This window comes from Notechis scutatus, chromosome 11 (assembly GCF_049901735.1).
Source record: "Notechis scutatus isolate UNSWTSFEM ecotype Mainland chromosome 11, rNotScu1.2, whole genome shotgun sequence".
NCBI lineage: Eukaryota > Metazoa > Chordata > Lepidosauria > Squamata > Elapidae > Notechis > Notechis scutatus.
In genome coordinates, this window is record NC_142019.1 from 5,014,068 (window position 1) to 5,038,426 (window position 24,359).

General features: G+C 43.1%; 1 protein-coding gene across 9 annotated transcripts; it reads right to left on the reverse strand.

The window, feature by feature from the left end:
* Positions 1–1,018: 1,018 nt before the first annotated feature.
* Positions 1,019–23,058, reverse strand: TM6SF1 (transmembrane 6 superfamily member 1). Of its 9 annotated transcripts, none has more exons than XM_087972623.1 (11): positions 22,606–23,058; positions 16,858–16,961; positions 15,942–16,039; positions 13,926–14,018; positions 12,785–12,888; positions 12,025–12,107; positions 9,933–10,054; positions 7,474–7,578; positions 6,553–6,645; positions 5,669–5,788; positions 1,019–1,303 (listed from the first exon to the last, which is right to left on the reverse strand). In XM_087972623.1, exons 1-11 carry the CDS (start codon positions 22,695–22,697, stop codon positions 1,112–1,114), a joined length of 1,206 nt encoding a protein of 401 aa, XP_087828749.1. In that variant the 5' UTR covers positions 22,698–23,058; the 3' UTR covers positions 1,019–1,111. The 9 variants fall into 9 exon arrangements, with proteins under 9 accessions (XP_087828749.1, XP_087828746.1, XP_026532842.1 ...); XM_087972620.1 differs by having other exon boundaries at positions 6,352–6,645; XM_087972624.1 differs by lacking the exon at positions 1,019–1,303 and adding an exon at positions 4,649–5,018.
* Positions 23,059–24,359: the final 1,301 nt, after the last annotated feature.

The window sequence follows — 24,359 nt, forward strand, 5'->3', positions numbered from 1 at the left end:
CATGGTTAATATTTGGATGAGAGACTTCTAGGAAATAAGGGAAGTGGGGAGCTAAAAACAAAATCCTGGAGAAAAAAAAAAAGCAATAGCAAATCACTACTTATTTGGGCCACCAAAGCTAAATAGCCTTTACTACTAGTATATGATTGCAGCCAACATTGCCTATAGGGGGCCCTCAACGTACCACAGTGGGGGCTAGAATTTCCATTGACAAAGCAGGGGAGTTGTTAAGTAAATCATGCCCCAATTTATGATCTCTGGGGCCATGGTTGTTAAGCAAATCACTGCAATTGTTTGCCAAAGCAAATCCAGCTTCCCCCCATTGATTTTGTAGGAAGCACCGAGAGGGTGCAGAGCTGAAGAAGGCAGCTCCTCATCATGGCTGCTCCATTCGTTAGAGTGTGCTAAGTTGAAGGCTTAAACTTGTGACTTGGTATTGTACGAGCCAAGATTATTGGATTCAGTCAATAATCATAGGTTAAGAAACCATGGTTACCATTCTGTGCAGACGTAGTTTCCCCAATAGTTCTCAATAATAACAAAACAGCATATTCACTGTCAGCAAGATGTGGCAAAATTTCTAGGATGGTTGTATTGGTCTTCGAACATCATTTTCCAGCTAAGACTGAAAACTCCTACTTTTGTTTTGTCTTTAATACGTCCCCTTGGGAATTTTTTTTTTTTAATCCAGTGGGTTGGTCAAAATGGACCCCACCTGAAGAAAAATGTCCAGTCTGCTATTCATTCCTGAAACCATTTAAATCACTTGTGTGGTTGAAAATGAAATTGGTACAGAGGGAGAATAATTAGAGAGAAAAATGGATGAGGGAGTTTTATTAACAAGAGTTCGGACAACACCAGAAGCGTTAGTTGCCTGGGGGAGCGAAGGAGCTGCTTTCTTGAGTGGTTTAAACATCACCCCCCCATCACTACCTCACGGGGTGAGTCCCAAACTAAACCGATTCTATTTGGAGAAAGAGATTCCCACAGAATCTGGAAGCAAGCTCTTGAGAAATACTGTGAAAGACAGAAGTCTTTTATTTTCAGTACACCTTTGTTACAACTGGCAACCCCTTCCTTGCAAGACCCCACCAGTTTTGAAGCCATCTTCTTAGTCCACCTTCTCTTCCAGCTGGGCTTTCATGAAAAACTCAGGGCTGCGGATACAGCGATACACAAACAGCTGCGGGAGGACTCCATGGATCACATTGAGAATGAAAAACCACAGCTTCCCTTCATCGGGGACTCTGTAGATGTAGGGCGTTCTGGCATGTATGGAAGCACCAATGTGTGAGAACTGAGCCTGGAAAGCAGAAGGAATGGATTTCGAGTTGTCATTTCTGTAGGAATCAAGTGTTAACAGCCCCCATAATTACTGGATGCATTAAGACATTTCCTTCAATCAGAGAACCATGACCCATCGCTTTTGGAAGTCCCAGAGCCCATGTGCTATGGGTTTTTAAATGAGACTCCCTCTACCCACTTCTTTGTTCTGGACCCATGCATTTTAGGGGAACTGGGGTGAACAGCATCCCTCCAACATACCCTCCCAAGTTCAAATGCATCCCCTTATCTTGAAATCATTATGTATGCCATCTCCAAAATACAATCCCCTTCAGTGGTTTGTAGCTTTGCATCTTGGGCAAACCAAGCTCGAAAAACATTTATCATATGGCCCATTCACACCACATTTCGATAAAAAAACATTACAAGAGATAAAAAAATATAAAACATGAAATATAAAATTAAAATATAAGCATATGTTTAGATTACAGATATAATTTTGTTTGCTTCGTTTGTCACCATTGGGAAATCAGCAAAGTATCTGTAAAACAATGATTTGATTTAGTGGGAACACTGAAGCTAACCAGCAGTGGCTTAGTCAACCAGCTAGCCTGATTAAGCAAACCATTTAAGTTTGAACCAAAGCTGATTGGGCTTAACCACCAGACTAAACCAGAGGGAAACAACCCATTATTAGGGCTAATTCAATATGCATCCCCTTTCCATTAACTTGCTTGTTATTTTAAGCACAGCATCAATCAAAAGTTGGCACATAGTAGAGTATCCTGTTATTCTGCTTTGAGAAACCAGAATGTTCTGGAGAGGATCCATATCTCACTGTGTCAGCTCTTGGCATAAAATCGGGACATCCACTAGAGTTTTCCTGCTTTGAACTTTGACACAATGGTATGTAGCCTTTCCCAAGCACTGGACCTGATCTGCTGCTCGATAAAAAGTTAATTGAAAAAAAAAATAGAGTAATTTGCTGTTTCCTTTGCTAAGAGCAAGGCTTTCGTTTAGTTTCAAGAGAAGAAGCTGTTGCTGATTGGGTTTTCTGGAACATACCGTAAACTTACATCGAAGGTTATGGGCAAGAGCCAAGCCAAAGAATATTTTTAGTATAAAACAAACACGTAAAGATAGAAGCAACTAGGACAGCTCAGGATTGTGCTTTGTCCTCTGTCTTTCATCTGTTTTCCTCTGTTTTGAGCAGTGGTTCATTTGTGTATTAGCAATGTTGATGATTAATCTGAATAGATAGAATAGAATAGAATACTTTATTGGCCAAGTGTGATTGGACACACAAGGAATTTGTCTTGGTGTAAATACTCTCAGTATACATAAAGAAAAGATACATTCGTTAAGGATCAAGAATCATAATGTACAACACTTAATGATAGTCATAGGGTACAATCAACAATCAAATCATACTAGGAAACAGTCAAGTGAGAGGGGATGGGGTGATAAGGAGTGATGAGAAGATTAACAGTAATAGTAGTGTACACTTTGTAAATAGTTGAACAGTGTTGAGGAAATTATTTGTTTAGCAGAGTGATGGCTTTCAGGGGAAAAACTCCTTGTGTCTAGTTATTCTGGTGTGCAGGGCTCTGTAGCGTTTTGAGGGAAGGAGTTGAAACAGTTTATGTCCGGGATGTGAGGGGTCTGTAAATATTTTCACAGCCCTCTTTGACTCGTGTAGTATACAGGTCCTCAGTTGAAGGCAGGTGGGTAGTAATTGTTTTTTCTCTGCAGTCCTAATTATCCTCTGAAGTCTGTGTCTGTCCTGTTGGATTGCAGAACCAAACCAGACAGTTATAGAAGTGCAGATGATAGACTCAATAATTCCTCTGTAGAACTGTATCAGCAGCTCCTTTGGCAGTTTGAGCTTTCTGAGTTGGCGCAGAAAGAACATTCTTTGTTGTGCTTTTTTGATGATGTTTTTGATGTTAGGTGTCCATTTTAGGTCATGTGATATGATAAAACCTAGAAATTTGAAGGTCTCTACTGTTGATACTGTGCTGTCTAGTATTGTAAGAGGTGGTAGTATGGGAGGGTTTCTTCTAAATGATCCCTGACCCTCGTCTTCAGAGGAAGGGCGGATCAAGTCATGCTTTAGACGACTTGAGCTTTTATGGGAATAGGGCTGATCCGTGGAGAGGTCCCAATATTAGTCTGCATCCTATGACAAGAGGACAGAGAAGGATGGCCAGATGAGGAAGTATCTCCAGTGGCAACAGTAGTTCTGTTTGTGTAATAATGGCCTCAGAGATCTAGTGTTACAAGAAAGGTATATCTCCATGTTTAAGCTGAGTGGATGTGGAGATTTCCTGCTGTTGGGAAAAGGTAGCACAGGATCTTCTTGGTGGTGGCTCCACAATTGTGGAAGTCCTCTCTAAGAAAATCTGTCTGCTCTCCTGTTTCTCCAATTTAGGCAAACATGGAAAACTGAGAAAGTTTGTTCTTTTTTAAAAACTATTAATCAAATAAAGAAGGTTCAGGTGTTTTTTTTTTTAACATTGTTGATATTGTTGGGTTTGAAATCTTTTTTCCTGCCATTAACCACCCTGGGCATTTATTTTTTTATTTTTTGTATTTGAAGAGTTAAAGAAGTAAATAATCAAGTAACTCTTCTTTTGAGGAAGAATCAGATATGAGAAACCCTCCACTCTGATGAACACAGAGGGCCAGAATTCTAGATATTAAAGATTGTAAACCCAGAAAATGACCTGATATTTATTTGTTTAGCAGTAGCAGTTCTCCTTGTGAGTAGCACACTTAGTAATCTGGATTAATTGCATCTGGTCTGAAGGTGTGGCTGGTGGATGAATATCCTGAAATTGTTTTGGGTGTGTTGTTCCAGCTATTTCTTGGATGAGTTTCTGGAGATGTTCCTTCTACCTGTCTGGAGATTCTCAGCCATCCAGGTCATGGTTGTCCCAAAGGTGCTTTTTCAAGAGGCAACTGGACTGTTTTTGTTTTTCCCTGAAGATGTTTCACTTCTCCTTCAAGAAGCTTATTCAGTTCTGCTGTTTCACCTTTGCTGAATTCAGAATCTTGATCTCAATGGTGCAAAAAACCCAGCTATTTCCATTACTGATCCATCTATCTGCTTTCTTTAATCTTGCTGTCTTTAGCCTCTTTGCAAGCTCTTCATCCACGCTGAATACATACTGGGTGGGGCTCTAAACAGGATAATATCTCCAGTGGCAACAGTACTTCTGCCTGGATAGTAACAACATTCCGATTTCCCCATGCGCAAACAACAGCAGAAGAAATTGAATAGGTAGCTTTATCCCTTCTGAACAGTGATTGAACAGTCGAGTTTATTATGCTAAGCTACGAGGCCTGTGTTCGGACAGCATGCTAACTGAACCATCTTTATTTGATTAATACAGTTGCCTGAGTTTATCCAACATATTAACCAGAAATGAAGAAAATTGGCTGAATTTGAACATGTCTGCAAGCCACAAATTAGCTAACCGTTCATTTTAGGTTAGTAGGTTGATCAAATCCAGCCTGTGTGGTTAACTTAGTTTTGACTTAAGCATGTGAAGCTAGCCGTTGGAGTTGGCAAACCATTTTTAATGGCTTGGGTGGTATGTGAACTCGGATGGCGTTGATGATTTTATTCCACTGTGTATATACTGTATTTTGGCCAATGCAAAGCAGCAAACATGCCTAATGCTCCTTCCTCTTCCTCCTCTTTTCGCCACAAAGCTTTTGAGGTGGGTTGGCTGAAAGAGAGGAAGTCCACAGTCTTTCAGTTGGCTTTGAATGGCTAAGGGGACCTAGAACTCCTCATCTCCAGTTTCTAGGCCAGCACCTTCTCCATGATACCAAACTCTGCTTTATTCAGTAAACTATAGCTTAGGATGAACGGTTATGAAGAACAGTTGCAGGAATTAAGTATGGCTAGTCTAGTGAGAAGAAGGACCAGGGGGACACGATAGCACTGTTCCAATATTTGAGGGGCTGCCACAAAGAAGAGGGGGGGTCAACTTATTCTCCAAAGCACCAGAAGGTAGGAAAAGAAGGAATGGATGGAAACTAATCAAGGAGAGAAGCAACCTAGACCTAAGGAGAAATTTCCTGGCAGAACAATTAATCCATGGAACAGCTTCTCTCCAGAAGTTGTGGGTGCTCCAACACTGGAAATTCCAAAGAAAAGATTGGACAACCATTTGTCTGAAATGGTATAGCGTCTCCTATCTGAGCAGGGGGTTGGACTAGAAGTGCTCCAAGATCCCTTCCAACTCTGTTATTCTATAGTCAGTAGTCTATCTATGTTCTGGTTCATAGCTGCTTGTCCCCCTTTGAATGTGGAAGTGGGACAGAGGAAAACCATGCCTTCCATACGAGATCATTAAAAATGTTCTGGTCTTACCTGAGCTAGTCCTCCAGCATGAATAAGAGTTAAATCGGGCATCCAGGTGCACCCAGGTACAAGCAGACCATAGAGTGAAATTATGTAGTATGGCACTGAGTAGAACATATAGACCAACATCTGCAATGTTAGAAGAGATGAGAATTGGTCTTTGCACCTTCAAAACAGAAGCCATTTGTTTATGTGTGAAGTCTCCCTGTACAATTTTGTAAATGATGTCATCTAATCCATAAATCGTGGTTTATGAACCATAATAGTTGGGTACAATCTGGTCAAGCCATAGTTGATTTTTTTTAAAAAATTCATGCAAAATATGAACCTTGCTACTCTATTAAGGCTTGAAAATTGTGGCCTGGTTGTAGTACAAAGCCAGCCAATAAGGTCTTAGTCTAAAAATGTTGATAATTAGCATGATTTGTCCAGTCGTGCATCACACCTCAGGCTAAACTACAATTGCTGAAGAAACTCTTTGCTGGATTCATATGCCAACAATTGCCAGTATCCAATCCCAATATTTAGATTTACACAGAAGTCTAAACAAGGGCTCTCCCAACTTGTGGACCATGAGAGGTTTGCAACTGGGCCACGGAAATGGCAGGTGAGCGCATGCGCTCTATTTAAGCGAGCGGCTTGCATGCATGCTCAGCACTTGCACAAATGAAGCTGTACGTGCATACACTTGCCAGCTGCTTTTGCAGGAACATTTCTCCCCAACCTGCTGGTCCACAAAGCTGGAAACATTGTGGAACTAAACCATAACCATATCCATTCAATTTTGGCTTAGCCTCATGAATTAAAGTAATCATTCTGGCTTCTTGAAATGCATAAGCGCAGCTTCCAAATGTTATGTGTGAATCACAATGCAAGTGTCTCAGCTGGGGCACCTGAAGCTTTGGATAGGCAGCAGGGTCCTTGAGGTATGGCTCATGAAGTTGGCTGTAAAGTCGACACAGTTCACCTGGACAGTCCAAAACAATCTAAAGAAAAAAATGGATCATAATATTTGGATCATAATTTCTGTGCAATAAACTACAAGTTAGGAAATCCCTGGTGAAAATCTTGTTCCAACTACTGTACCATCTCCCTAGGTATGTAAGGGTATGAAGAGAAAAACAATTTGGCCAACTAGCAGTCAAGGGAAGTGAGCAGGAGATAAGAGAGGCATTCAAGGTGGGCTGGACTTGGATCTCTTGTGGGCGCCCAGGGACTTGTGATATGATGTATTTGATCCCTCCTCCCTTGGGCTCAGCCTGGTCATCTTCTACAGTAGATGGATGGATGGATGGATGTCAAGTGCCAGGAAAATCAGAAGATTCAGGCAGTCCAAATGAATATAAAAAATTATTGCAAGCTTAAGCTCTCTACAAAAATCTGAGCTGCTAATGGTCCAGGGAAATGAGAGGGAATAAGACAGCATTCACAGTGGGATGGACTTTGATCTCTTATAGGTGTGCAGGGGATTCATGACTTATGATGCATTTGATCCCTCCCTCAGGTTTAGCCTGGTCATCGCCTTCAGCATGCAAAGTTACAAAACATGCATTGTTGTGACACTATGTGATACACTCCATCCTTCTGGTTTTGCAATGCCACATTAGGCAGCAATTCATAAATCTTATCACACTTGCCTCCCCCTATGGATGTCCATGCCTGGACCTTTCCCTTTCCTGCCCCGTGTTGAAGTATAAACATAGCAGCAAACTTAAACACATTTCAATGCAAATGTAACACTTTCCACAAAGTTTGTATGGCACACACCTTGTGTTGTAAGATTCTGGTTTCTGTTCTTCAAAAAGGCAACTTACCATGCCCCTGAAGAGGCAAAATCCTGTTGCAAAAATGAAATAGGAAGCCAAGAGAAAGTCGACCGGTCTTCTCAGAAGATTCTGCTTCTGAACTTCTTTAATGATCTGCAACGGGGATGGAAGCCCTGTTAGAAGTTTGCGCCAAAAGCAGCAAAGGGCGTGGTGTAGCATCTCTGCAAAACAATATACTTTGTACCCTGTGCCAGATGTTTTTTAGGAGGGGCCTTGCCTCTGCAATTGAGCAGGAACTTTTTGGCAGGGCCAAAGTGTCAAAACAGTTTGGAAAACAAGGCGCAGACTTCATTGATACCACCTGCCAAAATCATGTGGTCGGTTGAGTTTGGGCCGAGTATCCTAGGAGGCCTCAGCAACTTTGCTTCCCAATCCATGATTTATGGTTTATCAACCCAGCCAAATGGTACTGTTATAATTTAACAATTGTGCAAACTTATTCAATGATGCCTAATTCCATAATTCAAAGTGAAACAAACTACGGCTTAGCATTTACAGAGTGTGACACCCAAAAGTCTTTTACTCCCCCTCCCAACAAAACAAAACAAAACAAAACACTGCTCCAACGCTGGAAGTTTTTAAGAAGAGATTGGACAACCATTTGTCTGCAATGTATAGTGTTTCCTGCCTGAGAGGGGGTTGGACTAGAAGACCTCCAAGTTCCCTTCCAACTCTGTTATTCTATCCTATTCTAATTCTATTCTATTCGTATCCTCTTCCTCCTCTTCCTCTTCCACCCTACTCCATTCCTATTCTATTCTATTCCATTCCATTCTATTCTATTCCTATTCTACTCTATTCTTTATTCCAATATTCTATTCTTTATTCCAATATTTTGTTCTGTTCTGTTCTATTCTATTCTATTCCTATTCCTATTCTACTTTATTCTTTATTCCAATATTCTATTCTATTCTACTCTATTCCAATATTCTGTTCTGTTCTGTTCTATTCTATTCTATTCTATTCTAAAATCCTAGAAGAAAATGTTTTTCAAGAAACAGAAAAAAACATTTCCTGACTGCTTCTGGAGTACTAACTGTTTGGAGTCGAGCCAACCTAAGTCATTGCATTGCCATTTACTGTAGCTCTTACAACAAGAAGACATAACAAAAAAGCAGAAGGAAAACCACAAGAAAAAACAGGTTTGTTTTTTTTTTTGGTTGAAAAGATTTAGCCTCATGAGGTTGTTTGAAGAACCCTTCTTCAAACGGAGGCAGCAGCAGAGTTGGAAACCAAATTATGTTTAGTTCATAGACTTGTTTTGTCACTTTCACCTGCCTTCAAAACAAAACCCACATTCATTTCCCCTTAAGGTAAGATGTTGCTGAGGCTCAGAACATTTCCCTCAAGGCAGGTAGTCCTCAACTTACGACCAGAATTGAGCCCAAAATTTATGTCTCTAAGGGAGACATTTGTTCCGTGAGTTTTGGCCCCATTTTATAACTTTTCTTGCCACACCGTGACAATTCCACAGTTGTTAAGGGAATCGCTGCAATTGTTAAGCTAGTAACACGGTTGTTAAGTGAATCTGGCTTCCCCATTGAGTTGGCTTGACAGTTGCAGCATCCGTCATAAATATGAGTCAACCCCATGGTCACATGATCCGATCCAGACACTTGGCAACTGAATTTTGCCTCATATTTATGAGGCAAAATTCGGTTGACAAGTGTCTGGATCGGATCATGTGACCATGGGGTTGTCGCTAGACCCATAAGTGTTGAAAAAAGATAAAAAGTCACTTTTTTCAGTACCGTCGTCACTTGTCACTAAACAAACCCGTCCCAAAGGTGCTTTTTCTAAAGGCAACTGGACTTTATTTTTCCTTGAAGATGTTTCGCTTCTCATCCAAGAAGCTCCTTCAGTTCTGGCTCGGAACTGAAGAAGCTTCTTGGATGAGAAGTGAAACATCTTCAAAGAAAATGTAAGTCCAGTTGCCTTTGGAAAAAGCACCTTTGGGATGACCGTGACCTGGATGACTGAGAATCTCTATAGAGACACTAAACCAGGGGTGTCCAACCTTGGCAACTTTAAGACTTGTGGACTTCAACTCCCAGAATTCCTCAGCCAGCTTTGTCCACAAGTCTTAAAGTTGCCAAGGTTGGACACCCCTGCACTAAACAAACTGTTGTGAGTCCAAGGACTACCTGTACACGTGAAGACTGTGCTTCTATGCATGGGGAAAGTAAGCAGGAATATGTCTTCACCTAGGATGAAATGACATGTCTCAGGCCTTCGGAGTTGCAGTGTGATTTATTCGTTTTTGGCTGAGCGTGAGGTGAATTCAGCCCCAGTGTCTTGCAAACTGGCTGCCACATTTTAAGAAGGATACTGGCAAGTCACCACACATTCAGAAAAATCAGGAAATGGGGGGTTCTTATTCTATTCTTTTGAAATTCAAGCCTTTTTCCTTCTCCTTTACATAATGACAACAGTAACAAGAAGAATACCTTTGCTGGAAAATTGGCAGCTACTGGTGGTTGATTATAGATTTTGAAACCAGCCCATATTGGGAGGCAAATATACGGCACGCTTAACAAAGATACGGGACACATTCTTGTTCCATATTTTCCTATTTGGCAACAGGGAAAACATGAATTAAGGATGGTTAATGACAGGTTGAACAGCGCAAATCTCTTGCATGCTTATTCAGATGAAAATCACAAGGAATCCAGTGCAGTTTACTGATCTTGTTTGCATGACAAGATTAACTGGGTTATTTGAATCCTGGTTTATTCAGGTATCTCACTTTCAAAGTTTCATACAATGCATTCAAACATGAGATAAGCTCCCTAGCTGGGCTCACATATCAGACTATCTTACTGTTCTGACCCAGGCTTTGTCAAACGTAATTAATCACAAACTTGTTTTAAAAGCAAAACCTATGTTATTGCAACGCTGGGAATTGTTTTAATTCCCAGCCGGAACTAATCTTAAACAGTCCCCCAAGATAAGCACACACCTTTCAGCTCTGTGGAATGCTGCCAAAAACAGAAGTATCTAATTAACTATAAAAGAAACCAACCGAAGTACAAGAAAAAAAACCAACCAAAGTACACAGAGCTTAAGGATGACTCAGAACCGATCAAACTACTTTGCTTCCTGCAAAGGTTTCATCATTTAGGTCTGGCTTTTATCCCTTATGGGAGGGGCAATCACCTCCCAGCCTTACTCCTGAGTCACCCCTTTTGTTTCGGCTGCTCTCGCCTTCTAGCAGCTCTGTGCATATGCACACTGGGAACAGGCTCCCCTGGGTCCTCTGCCTTGCTGCTGCCAGACTCTGGAGGCTCCGGAGGCAGCACTCCACTCCCAGATGGTCCTAGCCCCATCTCTGCATCGGACGCAGGACCCTCTTCCGAGTCCTCCCCAGACTCCCTCCCCTTTCTTCCTCACTGTCCGATTCTGCTGCCGGTGAACCACAATACTTACAGTAATATTCTCTTGTCATGAAGATACAGCTAATATCATGTAAACGTTCCTAATCTCCAGATATTTTGTCTGGGAGCTAGCAGTTATATTCAAGCACATCTGGAGGGAGCTAAGTATGGTGATATCCAGATGTGTTAGATTACAACTCTCAAAATTCACAATTTACATGATCAACTCCATCCTGGTTGACATTTATTCCAGGAAATGGAGAAAAAAAGGGGGAGGAAAGGCATCACAAATATTCTACTTCGTTTTTTATTTTCCTCCAGAAGGTGTCAAATATAAATCTGAGCTTATATCAGGTGTGAGATATGGTGCAACAATGCAATTTGCTTTCGGTTTACTGAATTGTGACTTATTTGTTTTATTAGTTCAACTGCAGGAGTAGAGTCTCCTTCTAGTAGGGTTCAACTCCTGATGATTTCGTACAGTTTTCTTGAAAAAACAACAAAAGGGATTAATCACTGCTTTGTTGCAGGACAGAATAGGACAACTGACAACTGACTGCAGCCAATTAACCATAGTCAACATGCCATGGTCAACTCACCACGGGAGAACTTGCCATGGCGGCCTCACCATGGGACAGCTCACTGCAGGACAATTTAACAATTCAATTTAATTGTTTAAAATAATTTTAAAAAATATTTTAATTCTTGTCATTCGCATTTCATTTTGTCTCTCCCTGGGCATCCTTTAATGATTCTAGTCCACTATTTCTTTGATATTAGTGTAACTCTTCTCCCGCAGCAAGTTGTTGTGGCTAGTTGGCCACGGTGAGTTGGGCATGGCAAGCTGGCTGCAGTGAATTGGCCGTGGCAAGTTGTCATGCAGGATGCATTTTTGACTTTCCAGCTAGTGTGCAATTCTAGGTTATCCAATCTCCCATCGCAGCACTAAACATATCTCAGACTGCTTGGCTTTTGAGATTGGCCAAAGTTAGCTAAATGCTCCCAACCTGCTCTATGATACTATATAATATGCAGTTCATTGTTAACCACTAATCTCATTGCCTTGAAAATGCAACAATCTGAAAAGAGGTTAATTACCCAAGACTTTGAAAAGAGGTCAATTATTAAAGCCCCAAAGCAAAGTGTATTCTTAATATTTCCTTACCCACAATATTTCCGGGGATAAAGACAATTATGCTCATTGTGATGGATCCCAGCCAGTACAAGCCAATCATCCGATAATTTTCCCTGCCAGAGAAAATAGAAAACCTTGCTTTCAGATACCATTGTGATGCATGTCCTCTTTCTGGAGCTACAATTAAACTATATGTGCCTATATATTTATAATCACTGAATGTATCACTTGCACTAAATCATTGCATTCATTTAAAACATTAATGGGACCGTTTTTAAAATACTCAGCCCTATAGGGTGGAGGCGGCAAAAAGTAAGAAGTATTTGCCAGGTGAAGAAAAGAAAATATCCCATCTAAATGGGAATAGCATCACTGTGGCTGAAGCCACACAACATCAATGTAGTTTGTTGGGTTCAGATGGTGGGAGCATGACCAAGAAGATTTGGGTTCAGAGTTATCTTCAGCCACATCGTTGGAAGATCTCTCTGCCCTGATTACATCATAGGGATGTTTTTGTGAAGATCACATTGGGAGAAAAGAGAGCTGTATATTTTGAGGATTCAATCTCAAAATATTTTGAGGAGCCCTCATTTTACTGAGCTTAGAAGGATGGAAGGCTGAATCAACCTTGAGCTAGTGAGAATCGAACTGTCCAACTGATGGCAGCCAGCAGTCAGCAGAAGTAGCCTGCAGTACTGCATACTAACCACTGCGCCACCAGGGCTCATATCATGCTTAGCCCCTCCCCCCAAAGGTCATGCTTAGCTCCCCAAAGGTCATGCTTACGTACTCCCAGGCAATGGCTGCGACCATCAGAAGATACATCAGATAATGAATGGAGCCATCCCAGTAGCAAATCATGTGGCTGTAAGCGGTGTTCAGATAAGGTTCACCCTAGGGAAATAAGCATAAGAGTAATTGAATGACAAAGAAGATAAGGCTACATAACAGTTTCAGCTGAAACAACAACAAAAAAGTTGTTTGAGTTTAACTCCGCTGGAGATAAAATGTGGCATAATGATAGCCTTGGTTGTCTTTGCAATGAATGTAATTATCCAACAGAGATTGGCGGATCTTTCTCCAACCAAAGAGAATATTTGCAGCTCGGGGTTGAACCGGGGGGTCCTTGGTGGTCTCAGAGCTTGGTGGTTTCCTCGCAGACATTTTATTACTCAAATATCTATGGAGATTCTCAGTCATCCAGTTGGTAGTTGTCCCAGCCGTGCTTTTTTCAGAAGGCAACTGGACTTCCTTGTTTTTCTTTGAAGACATTTCGCTTCTCATCCAAGAAGCTTCTTCAGTTCTGATTTTTCCTTGAAGATGTTTTGCTTCTCATCCAAGAAGGTTCTTTAGCTTCCACACTATTCAGTCAGAGCTGAAGAAGCTTCTTGGATGAGAAGCGAAATGTCTTCAAAGAAAAACAAGAAACTCCTGGGGAAAAACAAACACCTTTGGGACATTACTCCAATATGGTAATCAATGAACTACCAACTAGGACAAACAATTAAACAATAAGCAACAGCCTAATCAAGGGACCACCAAGAATACTCTCAGTAATACTGACAGGAAAAGCCATTACCAGGGTGGTTCTTAATCTTTTGTTCACCACGACCTCCCTTTAAATACCTTTCGTAGCCACAGACCCCCAAGACTTAAATCAAGATTTAAATCATAACATTTCTTCAAGCCTTCACAGACCACTCTGGGAGGACATCACAGCTATATATACAGGTAGTCCTTGACTTATGACCACAACTGAGGTCAAAATTAATGCTGCTAAGTGAGATATGTGTTAAGTGCGCTTTGCCCCATTTTACAACTTTTCTTGCCCCGTTTATTAAGTGAATCATTGCCATTGTTAAATTACTGTTAAGTGAACCTGGCTTCCCCATTGACTTTGCTTGTCAGAAGGCTGCAAAAGCAGATCATACCTGACCCCGGGATGCTGCAACCGTCATAAATATGAACCGGTTGCCAAGCAACCGAATATGAATCATGTGACCCTCGGGGATGCTGCCATGGTCCTAAGTGTGAAAAATGGTCATATAAGTCACTTTTTTCAATGCTGTTGTAACTTCAAATGGTCACTAAATGAACTGTTGTAAGTCCAAGGACTACCCATACTAATGCTAGTACAAGGCTTTTCAAACTTGGCAAGTTTAAGACTTGAGAACTTCAACTCCCAGAATTCCTGAGCTAACATGACTGGAGGAGGAATTCTGGGAGTTGAAGTCCACAAGTCTTAAAGCTATTGAGTTTGAAGCCCCCTGTGCTAGTATACAGCGCATTGGTTCTCAACCTGTGGTAAAATACCGCACTAGTATATAATCGGAGTAAACCTCACTCCCTTCTAGAGCTTCTACTCACAAATCATTTTCCATTGATAATTTTTCTTCCATTCTCATGAAATGTAGCTTTCCTGAATTTGTACAAAACCTGGAATAATATGGAAATCCACCTTGGTTTAATCTGGTAGACCAGGGATCCCCAAACTTGGCAACTTTAAGACCTTGGACTGTTATAAGTCCAAGGACTACCCATACTAGTGCTAGTACAAGGGTCTTAAAACTTGGCAAGTTTAAGACTTGTGGACTTCAATTCCCAGAATTCCTGAGCTAACATGACTAGAGAAGGAATTCTGGGAGTTGAAGTCCACAAGTCTTCAACTTGCCAAGTTTGGGGACCTCTATTGTAGATTTAAAAAGTGGTTTGGCAAGTTTAGCAATCAATGCATCATGTGTGATAGAGATTTCTTTAAAAACTAATTCCAATTTTAAATCTTCATGTAAAAGCTTATTCAAAGCCACCAGGGCCCGATAAACATGCTGCCCCAGTGCTCAACTGTGGTTAACAACCCAATAACTCAGGGTTGTCAACAGGCTCTGTTGTAAACACCAGACTCACACAATGCTCTGAGACATAAAAGTAGTTCCCTTTTTATCCTCAGATGAATCCAGATCCTTTCTCATTGTTGAATCTTGTTTTCTGCTGATGGTAAAGAGAAAAGATCTTCTGTGGTTTTGTACTTGGAAGAATCATTCAGATCAACTTGGTGGAAAAGAGGTTAAGAATAGAAATGAATACAAATGAAGTGAAGCATGCTGCTAGCCCTCTACAATCTGTGTCTGGAGGCTGTGTATTGCTCCGAAGGAAACGTAAGAATGTTGTTGTCCAATTTACGGACTGTCACCTTTGGACAAAGTCTGTGCAAAGGGAGGAAATGTCTATGCCGTTGTTGTAGTTTTGACCTTTGGTGGCTCATAACTTCACTGCAGCATCAAGCATGTACATCCAGCTTGCAGGCTGGAAGGAGATGGTAAAAATCAGAGGAACATGCAAACCGTACATGATCCAATCATCACTTTAATGGATATCACTCACACACACACACACACACACACACACACACACAGGCACCCCCAAAAAGATGAGTTGCTTACTTTCTGATCTCTTCAAATGAAAGATTAAATTGTAGAAGTCGATTGTTCTTTCCAGCAATCTTTCCTAATATCCTAAGCCTGCAATTCTGAGAATCTGCAGCTAGTGGAGACTGTGGTTTGCTTCCCGATCATAAAATTCTCAGAATCCGTTGGCGAGCCTCCAGCACATCAGCATGAAGAATGCAGAAGTGAATGATCTTTTGCAAGGACTGTACCGAACCTCACTGCTCTCCGTTCGAGTATTCCAGGAGAAAATAGCAATAGCCAGAGCACTTAAGACTGATATACCACTTCACGGTGCTTTACGGTGCTCTCTAAATGGTTGACAGTCAGCATCTTGCCCCTGACAATCTGGGTGGAAGGCAGAGTCAACCTTGAGCTCCATCCGGATCGAACTCCTGGCTGTGGGCAGAGTCAGCCTGCAATACTGCATTCTAACCACTGCAACACCAGGGCTCCCAGCTGTCTACCCACTTCCTCCACCCCTAACGAGCCGTAATTATTTACCTCTTTCAAGTAATAAGTCATGAATCCATCAATTATCCCATCGTGTTCCAGCCCAATGATTAGATTCACGATGCTGGTAAAAGCGAACACGGCGTAAACTACAGGGGGGAAAAAAAGAAGAAGCATTTTCTAATTACAAGTGAAACCACCGGTCTTTTCAAGACTTTCAAATTTATTATTGCACAAGTTGTTTTTCTGCAACTGTCTGGCCTCGTTCACAGACTTTATCTTTCACTGTGATGTTCAAATGTCATCAATGCCATTCTCTATTTGCAGCCCTCTTATTTTCACCTATACTTTTCTTGCTGGAGGGGAGTTACAAATGGAAACATGGAATAAAGCTTTTGCTACCAACTGACTGAGCAGTGAAAAGCAACCACTGGCTGCTTTTACCTATTATATTAAGCCACAATTATTTTTATTATAAATTGTTTTTAATTAGCTACAAGGCCTTAGCTGGTGCTTCATGCTAAATCATGGGTGGGGTTGCGAATTGTACCAAGTCAAAAATAAATACATTATGGTTTAGTGCAGCATCTGAATGAGGCCACTGTCTCAGACTTATCACAACTTGTTCTTATATCAAGAAACCTTAATTTCTCAAATCAATAATTAATAATACGCAACAATTGTCTTTGCACAACGTACTAAACCGGACCTGGAGAAGATCTAAAATTTTTCATTTATTACATTATGCAAATTCAGAATATGAATGCATTCAGCCACAATTAATACTAACAAGCCATTAAAGCATAGTGTTGGACTTTGGCTTAACATTATTACTTAGCATTCATTTAAATTCAGTCAATTACAGTGAGTACAATGACCTTTAGTTAAACTACGGTTTACTATGGTGTGATCTGAATTATCGATTTGCCACTCCAGTTTACTTTGTCCACAACGCACCAATACATACCATAGAAAAGTGGATCACTTGGTGGTCTCCTTTTCACTAGAAACCGAGCTGCCAAGCCCACCAAGACCAGAATTAACAATCCAGCTATTACAATGACCCAAGAGCTGCAGGGAATAAAAACCAAAAGTGAGAAACCAGAAGAGGAAAAAAGTCATCTTAACATATTTTTACCCTTCACTTCCTCAAATAAAACTGAAGGAAAAGAGAAATGCTGATTTCACCCAGTGCTTTTTCCCCCTTCCAATTCTGTAGTTCAGAGCATCCCAACACACATGGGAAATCATTATTGATAGCTCTGTGGTGGAAAATCTGGAACGGTGAATAATTTTCCCTATGGGATAAATTTTTGCTGATCTTTGGCGGTGCAGAATTGGACTGTAAGCAGCTTCAGATATTTATAAACGAGAACCACAACAAATAATGGGAACTCTTTTTCTTTGACAAATGCAGCTTAGCCTTCTGCGAGTCAATCGTTAAAGGAACTATGAAACTTCAGTGGGGAGCACACTTGCAAGTCATTTCCTTTTCCTTCCTCACAAGCCACAAGCCACAAAAACAGTACTGTTGGATTTTTGTTGTATTTCACTGGCTTAATTAAGATGGTGGCAGGGGTGGGGGGAGAGGTTTGAGAAGACAGCTTCAGTTTTTTGAGATGCTCCAACAGTTAGCTGGCCTTTTTCTGACAAAGCCAGTTGTGAGAACCAAAGACCTGGCTTGCATGATACTCCAAGCTAATAACATCAAGTTTGCCATAAACCCTATTTAACCCAGTGGTGATCTAATATGATGAACGAACCCTTTAGGAGCAAAGGTATTGTCATGGCTATCGACATTAACCTAACAGTTTCCAAACTTCAGGTCCTGCAGCAAAGTTCACATCCCCCTACTAACTTCAGTGTTGAGGATGAGGCTAGATGGCCTGAATGTTGTCTTTTGTGTTCCTGACAGGGCTGGGCTTCTACCAGTTCACACCTATTCGCTAGAACCAGTTGTTAATATTCTGAGCAGTTCAGAGAACCGGTTGTTAGAAGAAATTACTGGGCTAATCCTGTAAGGAAGGCAGGAAGGAAACATTCTGGTGTTGCTTACAGAAACTGCCTCTCCGTTAACCCTTATTACATTCTTGGCATTCATGTCTCAGGAACGTCTCTGGAGTTTTTTTCCCTTCCTTTGCTGGTACTTTGCTTGTGTGGAGTGGCCATTCAAAGTTACAATGGCACTGAAATAAGTGACTTATGACTGTTTTTCACACTTATGACTGTTGTAGCATCCCCAAAGTCATGAGAGGCCAGGCAAGGAGATGCGTGCCTCGATGTGAGTGATATTGAGTTGGCCACACCCAGCCAATAACATGACCACTAAGCCATGCCCACCCAGTCACATGTCCACCAAGCCACGCCCACCAACTAAGGCATGCCCACAGAACCAGTTGTTAAAAATTTTGAATCCCACCCCTGGTTCCTGAGTGTTTAGCATCCTTCAGCTGCAAACTGCTGCTGATATCCTTGGAGGGAGCAAGCAAAGGGCAACAAGGAAGAAGAAAATGGAGAAACAATAGCTGAATGGCTCTGTTAGCTTTGGCTATGAGATCTATTGTGTAGTGGTTAAAGGGCTGGACCAGAGGTGGTATTCAGTTAGTTGTGACCAGTTCTGGAGAACCAGTAGCAGAAAATTTGAAGAGTTCGGAGAACCAGCAAATACCACCTCTGACTGGCCCAGCCCCCATCTATTCTCCGCCTCCCATTGAGTCTCAGCTGATCGGCTGGATCTTCTTTTGTTGCCCTGCACAGGAGAAGGGAGCTGGAAAGCAGGTTAGTGGGGTGGGGAGGGAATGGGATTTTGCAGTATCCTTCCCCTGCCAGGCCCACTAAGCCATGCCCACAGAACCGGTAGTAAAAAAATGTGAATCCCACTACTGGGCTGGACTATAAATAGGGAGTCAGCCATTGTGTTGTATTGCATGATGTATCAGGCCAGAGTATCAAAGTATCAAAGTATCAGGCCAGAAACCAGGAGACTGTAAATTCTCGTCCCACCTTAGGCACAAAGCCAACTGGGTGGCCTTGGACCAGTCCCTCTCTCTCTCCCTGCCCTAGGAAGAAGACGACAATGGCAAGCCACTTCCAAAAATCTTCCCAAGAAAACAGCAAAGATTAGTCCAGACAGCTACCAAGAGTCAAGTCTGATGTAAAGGCAGAGGCATTCATTTGAGAGCTCATTTGGTGCAGTGGTTAAGACATCAGGCTAGAAACCAGGAGACTGTGAGTTCTAGTCCTACCTTAGGCACAAAGCCAGGTGGGTGACCTTGGGCCACTTGCTCTCTTTCAGCCCCAGGAAGGAGGTAATGGCAAACCACTTCTGAAATCTTGCCAAGAAAACGTGCAAGGACTTATCCAGGGACTCACCAAGAATCATAAATTAACATGAACACACACACACACACACACACACACACAGTAGGGAGATCCAGACTTTAGACTCTGCTATCCATGCATGCGGTGACTCAGTGGCTAAGACGGTGGCTTGTCAATCAGAAAGGTCAGCAGGTCGGCGGTTTGAATCCCTAGCGCCGCGTCATGGAGTGAGCTCCCATTACTTATCCCAGCTTCTGCCAACCTAGCTGTTCGAAAGCATGTAAAAATGCAAGTAGAAAAATAGGGACCCCTTTGGTGGGAGGGGGACAGTGTTCCGTGCGCCTTTGAAGGCCTTTAGTCCTGCCGGCCACATGACCACGGAGACGTCTTCGGACAACGCTGGCTCCTCTCCGCCCCTTAGAGCCGGAAACAACTAGCACGGATGTGTGAGGGAACCTTTACCTTTACCTTATCCATGCAAGGTGAAAATAGTTTCTTTCTCTCCATTTCATTCAAGCAGGAGTCTTCAACCCCCTGGTCCGTGGACTGGAACTGGGCCACGGCATGCGAGAAACCGGGCCACGCAAACAAGCAAAGCCCCATCTCTGGGAGGCAGGCAGCACGCAAAACGACATCCCCTCCGGGCCACGCAAAAACCTTTCTCCCCAGTGCTCAAAAGGTTGGAGGCTGCTGCTTTAAAAAGCATTGCGATGGAGGGAAATTGGAAGAAAACGTTGCATTTACATCAAGAAAAGAAGGACGCTAAGGAACGATGAGCAGATGTCCAGGGATGCTAATTCTGATGGCGAGTCACACTCTCTCTGTGTGCTGAGCTGGGGAACATGGGCTGTAGGGAGAAAACATTTGCACTCAGGCCAAGCCTGCCACTTCTCTCTTGACAAATGAACCTCTGGCATTTCTTCTGCAGAAAGCAGCTGCTGGCTATTGTTGTGCCCCTTTCCACAACATGTCAGCGCAGGCAGCAGCAGGCAGACGAGGGCAGGGCAGCTTCTAAAAATACCAGCCCAGCTTATGAAAGTGACCAAAGAGCCAGGCCTTCCTGCTCTTGTTCTTGGCCTGGCCTGGCCTGGCCCTCCCCTGGGTACCTTCTAAGCCATTACATCAACAACAGCCTGTTCAGCATGTCCCCCCTTTATATAACTTGAAACACAATCTGTGCAAACTCCGGGTATTGTTCCAAGGGCAAAGGACATCCCAGCCACAACAAAACAGCCAACTGGGCACACAAAATGAACCCAAGTTGGTGCCTTTCTGATGGCCAGACTGGGGAAAGCCATGACTAGAAGAGGAAGGGAGTGTTTTCTGCACAAGTTTTATTATTGTGAAACAAACCTATATGGTCGCCCAAGTCACACACAGGTGACTCGAGGTGGCTTACAACATTAAAAGCCCACAAGGTAAAAACCTCACCCTGTGGCGGCAGCAGCAGCAACACAATCAAATCAAACTTTTATTTGGTCATGGACCATCAAATTAAAAAAAAAACCACGAATCACAATTCATTTTAAGATAAAAGGAAAAAATGAAGTTTTATATATATATATATATATATATATATATATAAAACGTTGCCGAAATGTTGCTATAACTTTAAAAGCACAACTATAATGACGTGGGAAAATACCCGAACAAAGCTGAATACCATACATGTAAGTACCCGTGAAAACTTAAGAGAAAACACACACACACACACACACACACACACACACACACACATATGAGGCATGGTGGTGCAGTGGTTAAGAATGCAGTGTTGCAAGCTGGCACTGCCCACAGTCTGGAGTTTGATCCTGACCAGCTTAAGGTTGATTCAGCCTTCCGTCCTTCCAAGGTGAGTGAAATGAGGAGCCAGATTGTTGGGGTGATAGGCCGACTCTCTAAACTGCTTAGAGAGGGCTGTAAAGCACTTATGAAGTGGTATATAAGTCTAAGTGCTATTGCTATTCTAAAATATCTAAACAAGGATAGAGTTAACACTATTTTGCAAAGTGCGGAACAGTACTTGGCTGTGGTCAAGGATATCAAATCAGATTGATCTGATAATAACATCTACTCAACTCCACCCAATGGCAGCAAGCAACACAGTCAAATTAACCCCTTGATTATTATTATTTGGGGACCTCAAACTTACTGATAAAACTACACCTTTAGGGCCTTTAGGAAAAGCAACAGGCTGGAGGCTAATCATACGCTGAGGAGGAGGAGGATGTTCCATAAAGAAAGGGGCCACCACTGAGAAGGTCCTTTTTGTGGTCCCATCAGATGTACATCCTTGCAATATATCCTGCCTTTTAGTTTTGGTGGGATGGGTAAACACTTCCCTATTCATCAGGGATTCTACAGAATGACCTCTGTGCCTTCCCCTGACCTCTCATGCTGGGTCTATGGCCCTGTCAATCTTGTTGGTGCAGTTCATTTATGACTTAAGTGATACTTTGTTGTTTTGCAAATGCAGAGACCTGATTCTTTTAATTAAGGATTAGTTAGCCCTGAGCAAACCTGCTGTTCCCAGGCAATTGAATTGGGCGAGGCGGCTTGGAACGCAAGCAACACCGCAACTCTGCTTTGTACACCTGGTTTGCAACAGTTATGTGCGAACTTGGCTATTTTGGGCTTACTCGAGTGTACCACGTGTGAATTTATAAATCAGTCTTGTTCCCAAATTAGGCTGCAGTTTCTATCCCAGCTCTAAAGTGGTTGGTTGGATTTGAATGCAGCATGCTGGGCGACTTCTGGCCCAGTGTGACTAACCAAACACAACAAATAAAAAGTATGCAATTTGAAAAACCCATGGGACTTAATATTCTCCCTTGTGGCATTTGGGGAAAGTTGCCAGAAAGCAAGCAGCTGAAGGTAGGGGAGACAAACCATGGCCCATGATGCTGTTCAATTTATTCAAGCCCCTTTCCCTCACCTCCCCCCAACCCAATACATACTTCAGCAACGATCACTCATCCCTAAGCAGAGCTAGTCGAATCCAAGGTACCTCATCCTTAAGGCACCATGCACACGACAGCAGTCACACAGATCCGTGTTGGCTCAGAAGCAATGACCAGCAGGTGTAAATGCAGCTTCCTGCAAACCGCCCCCCCCCCCGAATTCTCCCCAATCCTGCAAAGCGCTCCCCTCCTGGTTTTTTGGGGTGCATCGGGCCGGGCGGCCAGAGAAACGGGGGCTGCCTCCAAGGCACCCTGACCGCTTTTCCACCTGGGACGAAGCTCGCTCTTTGCGCGCGCCTCTCTCAATGCTCTTGCCACTTTTGCGCCCCCTTTCCTCTTCTTCTTCGCCTCCGCGAGCCCCTTTCCCACGTTACGCCGGCCCCGCTTGGCAGCGCGCACGTGAGAAAACGCCCGCACCTGACCCCTTGGCTCACCTGCCGGTGGCAGCCGAAGCGTTGAAGAGGTAGGTGACGGGGATGGCGCAGAGGGATAACACGAAGACCCCGGTGGCGGCCGCGGCGCTCATCCCAGCAGTTGGCCCGCTTCTTCTTCTTCTTCTTCCTCCTCCTCCTCTTCTTCCTCTTCCCCCTCCTCGCCTGGGCTCGGAGACTGGCTCGAAGGAACTAAACCGGCGGCATGGCGCTCCCGGCTCCGGCGCTGGGCTTCAGAGCTGCCTGGCCAGTTGCTCCCATGCGTTCCGGGCTGGCCGACTCTGCAGGCTCCCGGGCGTCGCGGCTCGCAGCCCGGCCGACTGATGCGTGGGGAGGGCTCCCACCTCGTTCTCCAGCCCTCCTCTCGCCAAGCCGGTGCGCCCTTGTGCGCTGCTGGTGCCGCTGTTGGAGCGGAACGGGCGCCCAAAGGCTCCCATGGCCAGAGAAACGCCGCCGCCCGATCAGATCAGGCAAAAGCGGGTGGGTTTATTGGGGTCCCTCCTCCTCCTCCTCCTCCCCAGCCCATCTCTGGGCAGGAATACCCAGACAACCCGGAGAGGCAACCTAAGACGTCGGGGTGCTCAGTCAAGGCATTGCGCAGCCAGCTTTCACGAGGCTACTCAGGATTCAGACAAGAATTCAGCATTCAGCCAATGCTGGCCTCCAGACCTGGGATCTTCAGCAAAACCCTCACCTGCCCACTGGTTAGTTTCTTAGGTCCAATCCAGCTGTTGCCCAGAGGTGGAAGCTACCAGTGTTCCTTGTCCAGGAAAAATGATTATAGGAAAGTGGAACAGGGGATGAGAACCAATCTACTTCAGGTTCACTCACACTCCTTTAGGAGCCCTTGGACAACCCTGGTTGATCTCAGAAGGCTATGCAGGACCTGGTTAGCTCTTGGTGGGACCCTAAGAAAACCCCAGAGACTGTAGTCCAGAGGGAAAGATCCAAAATCACCACAGAAAAAAGCAGCGGCAAATCACTTGGAATGGCTGCTTCAGAAACAATATAGAGGTGTCCATCAAGTTGCCAAGAGATGTTCAAGCCAATGGAGAGGTTCCATTATTTTGCCCAGATAAATAAATCTAATCATAAGATGAGAAAATGAGAGGAAACTCACTTAACAACTGTCTCGCTTAGGAACAATTTTGGGCTCAGTTGGGGTCATAAGTTAAGGACTTGCAGTAGGATTTCTGTAGATGTCATCTTCAGGGAAAGACTGGCGTGGTTCCTAAAGGTTTGATTTTCTATGAAGCTTTCTGGGCGCCTCACTTAAGCAGCCACTGAGTATTTATCTTTACTTCCTTACTTGTGTTAATAGACTGCTGCTTCTATTGCAAATAAACTGGAGTTTTGGGAGGGAGGTGGAATATAAATACAATCTGCTGTTTAATGAGTGCAATAAAGGATAATTTGATTTGTAAATAAATGAGTAAATCTTATCCCACCCCTTCCATTTGCACTTAACAATGTCATAAACACTTCCTGGCAACCTATTATTTCTATAGTCTCCCCATCTGGTTGTCATTCTCTCTTCTCTTTATAGGCCTAAATGATCCTTATCCATGCTGTGGTGCAAAAACCTTTTCATGCCATCCAAGCTTAGCTTCCAAATGGACTTTTTGTTCATTTTGTAGGGAGCCAGTGGCTGAGAACAGTGGCAATAGAGGCAGGGCAGGAATCAGCAATAGCAATTACAATTTACACATTCATCCAGTTTTTTTCTTTTTCAAAAACCAATTTAAGGCTATGCAAGA

Bases quoted from the DNA above. Each gene is read 5' to 3' on its own strand.
- TM6SF1 (XM_087972620.1), bottom strand. From the start codon at position 22,697: ATGAGCGCCGCGGCCGCCACCGGGGTCTTCGTGTTATCCCTCTGCGCC. The intron at 10,055-12,024 runs GTAAGGAAATAT...GTTGCCAAATAG, and splicing joins TATCCCCGGAAATATTGTGG to GAAAATATGGAACAAGAATG. The intron at 7,579-9,932 runs GTATTCTTCTTG...TCCCCGTTGCAG, and splicing joins CTGCCAATTTTCCAGCAAAG to ATCATTAAAGAAGTTCAGAA.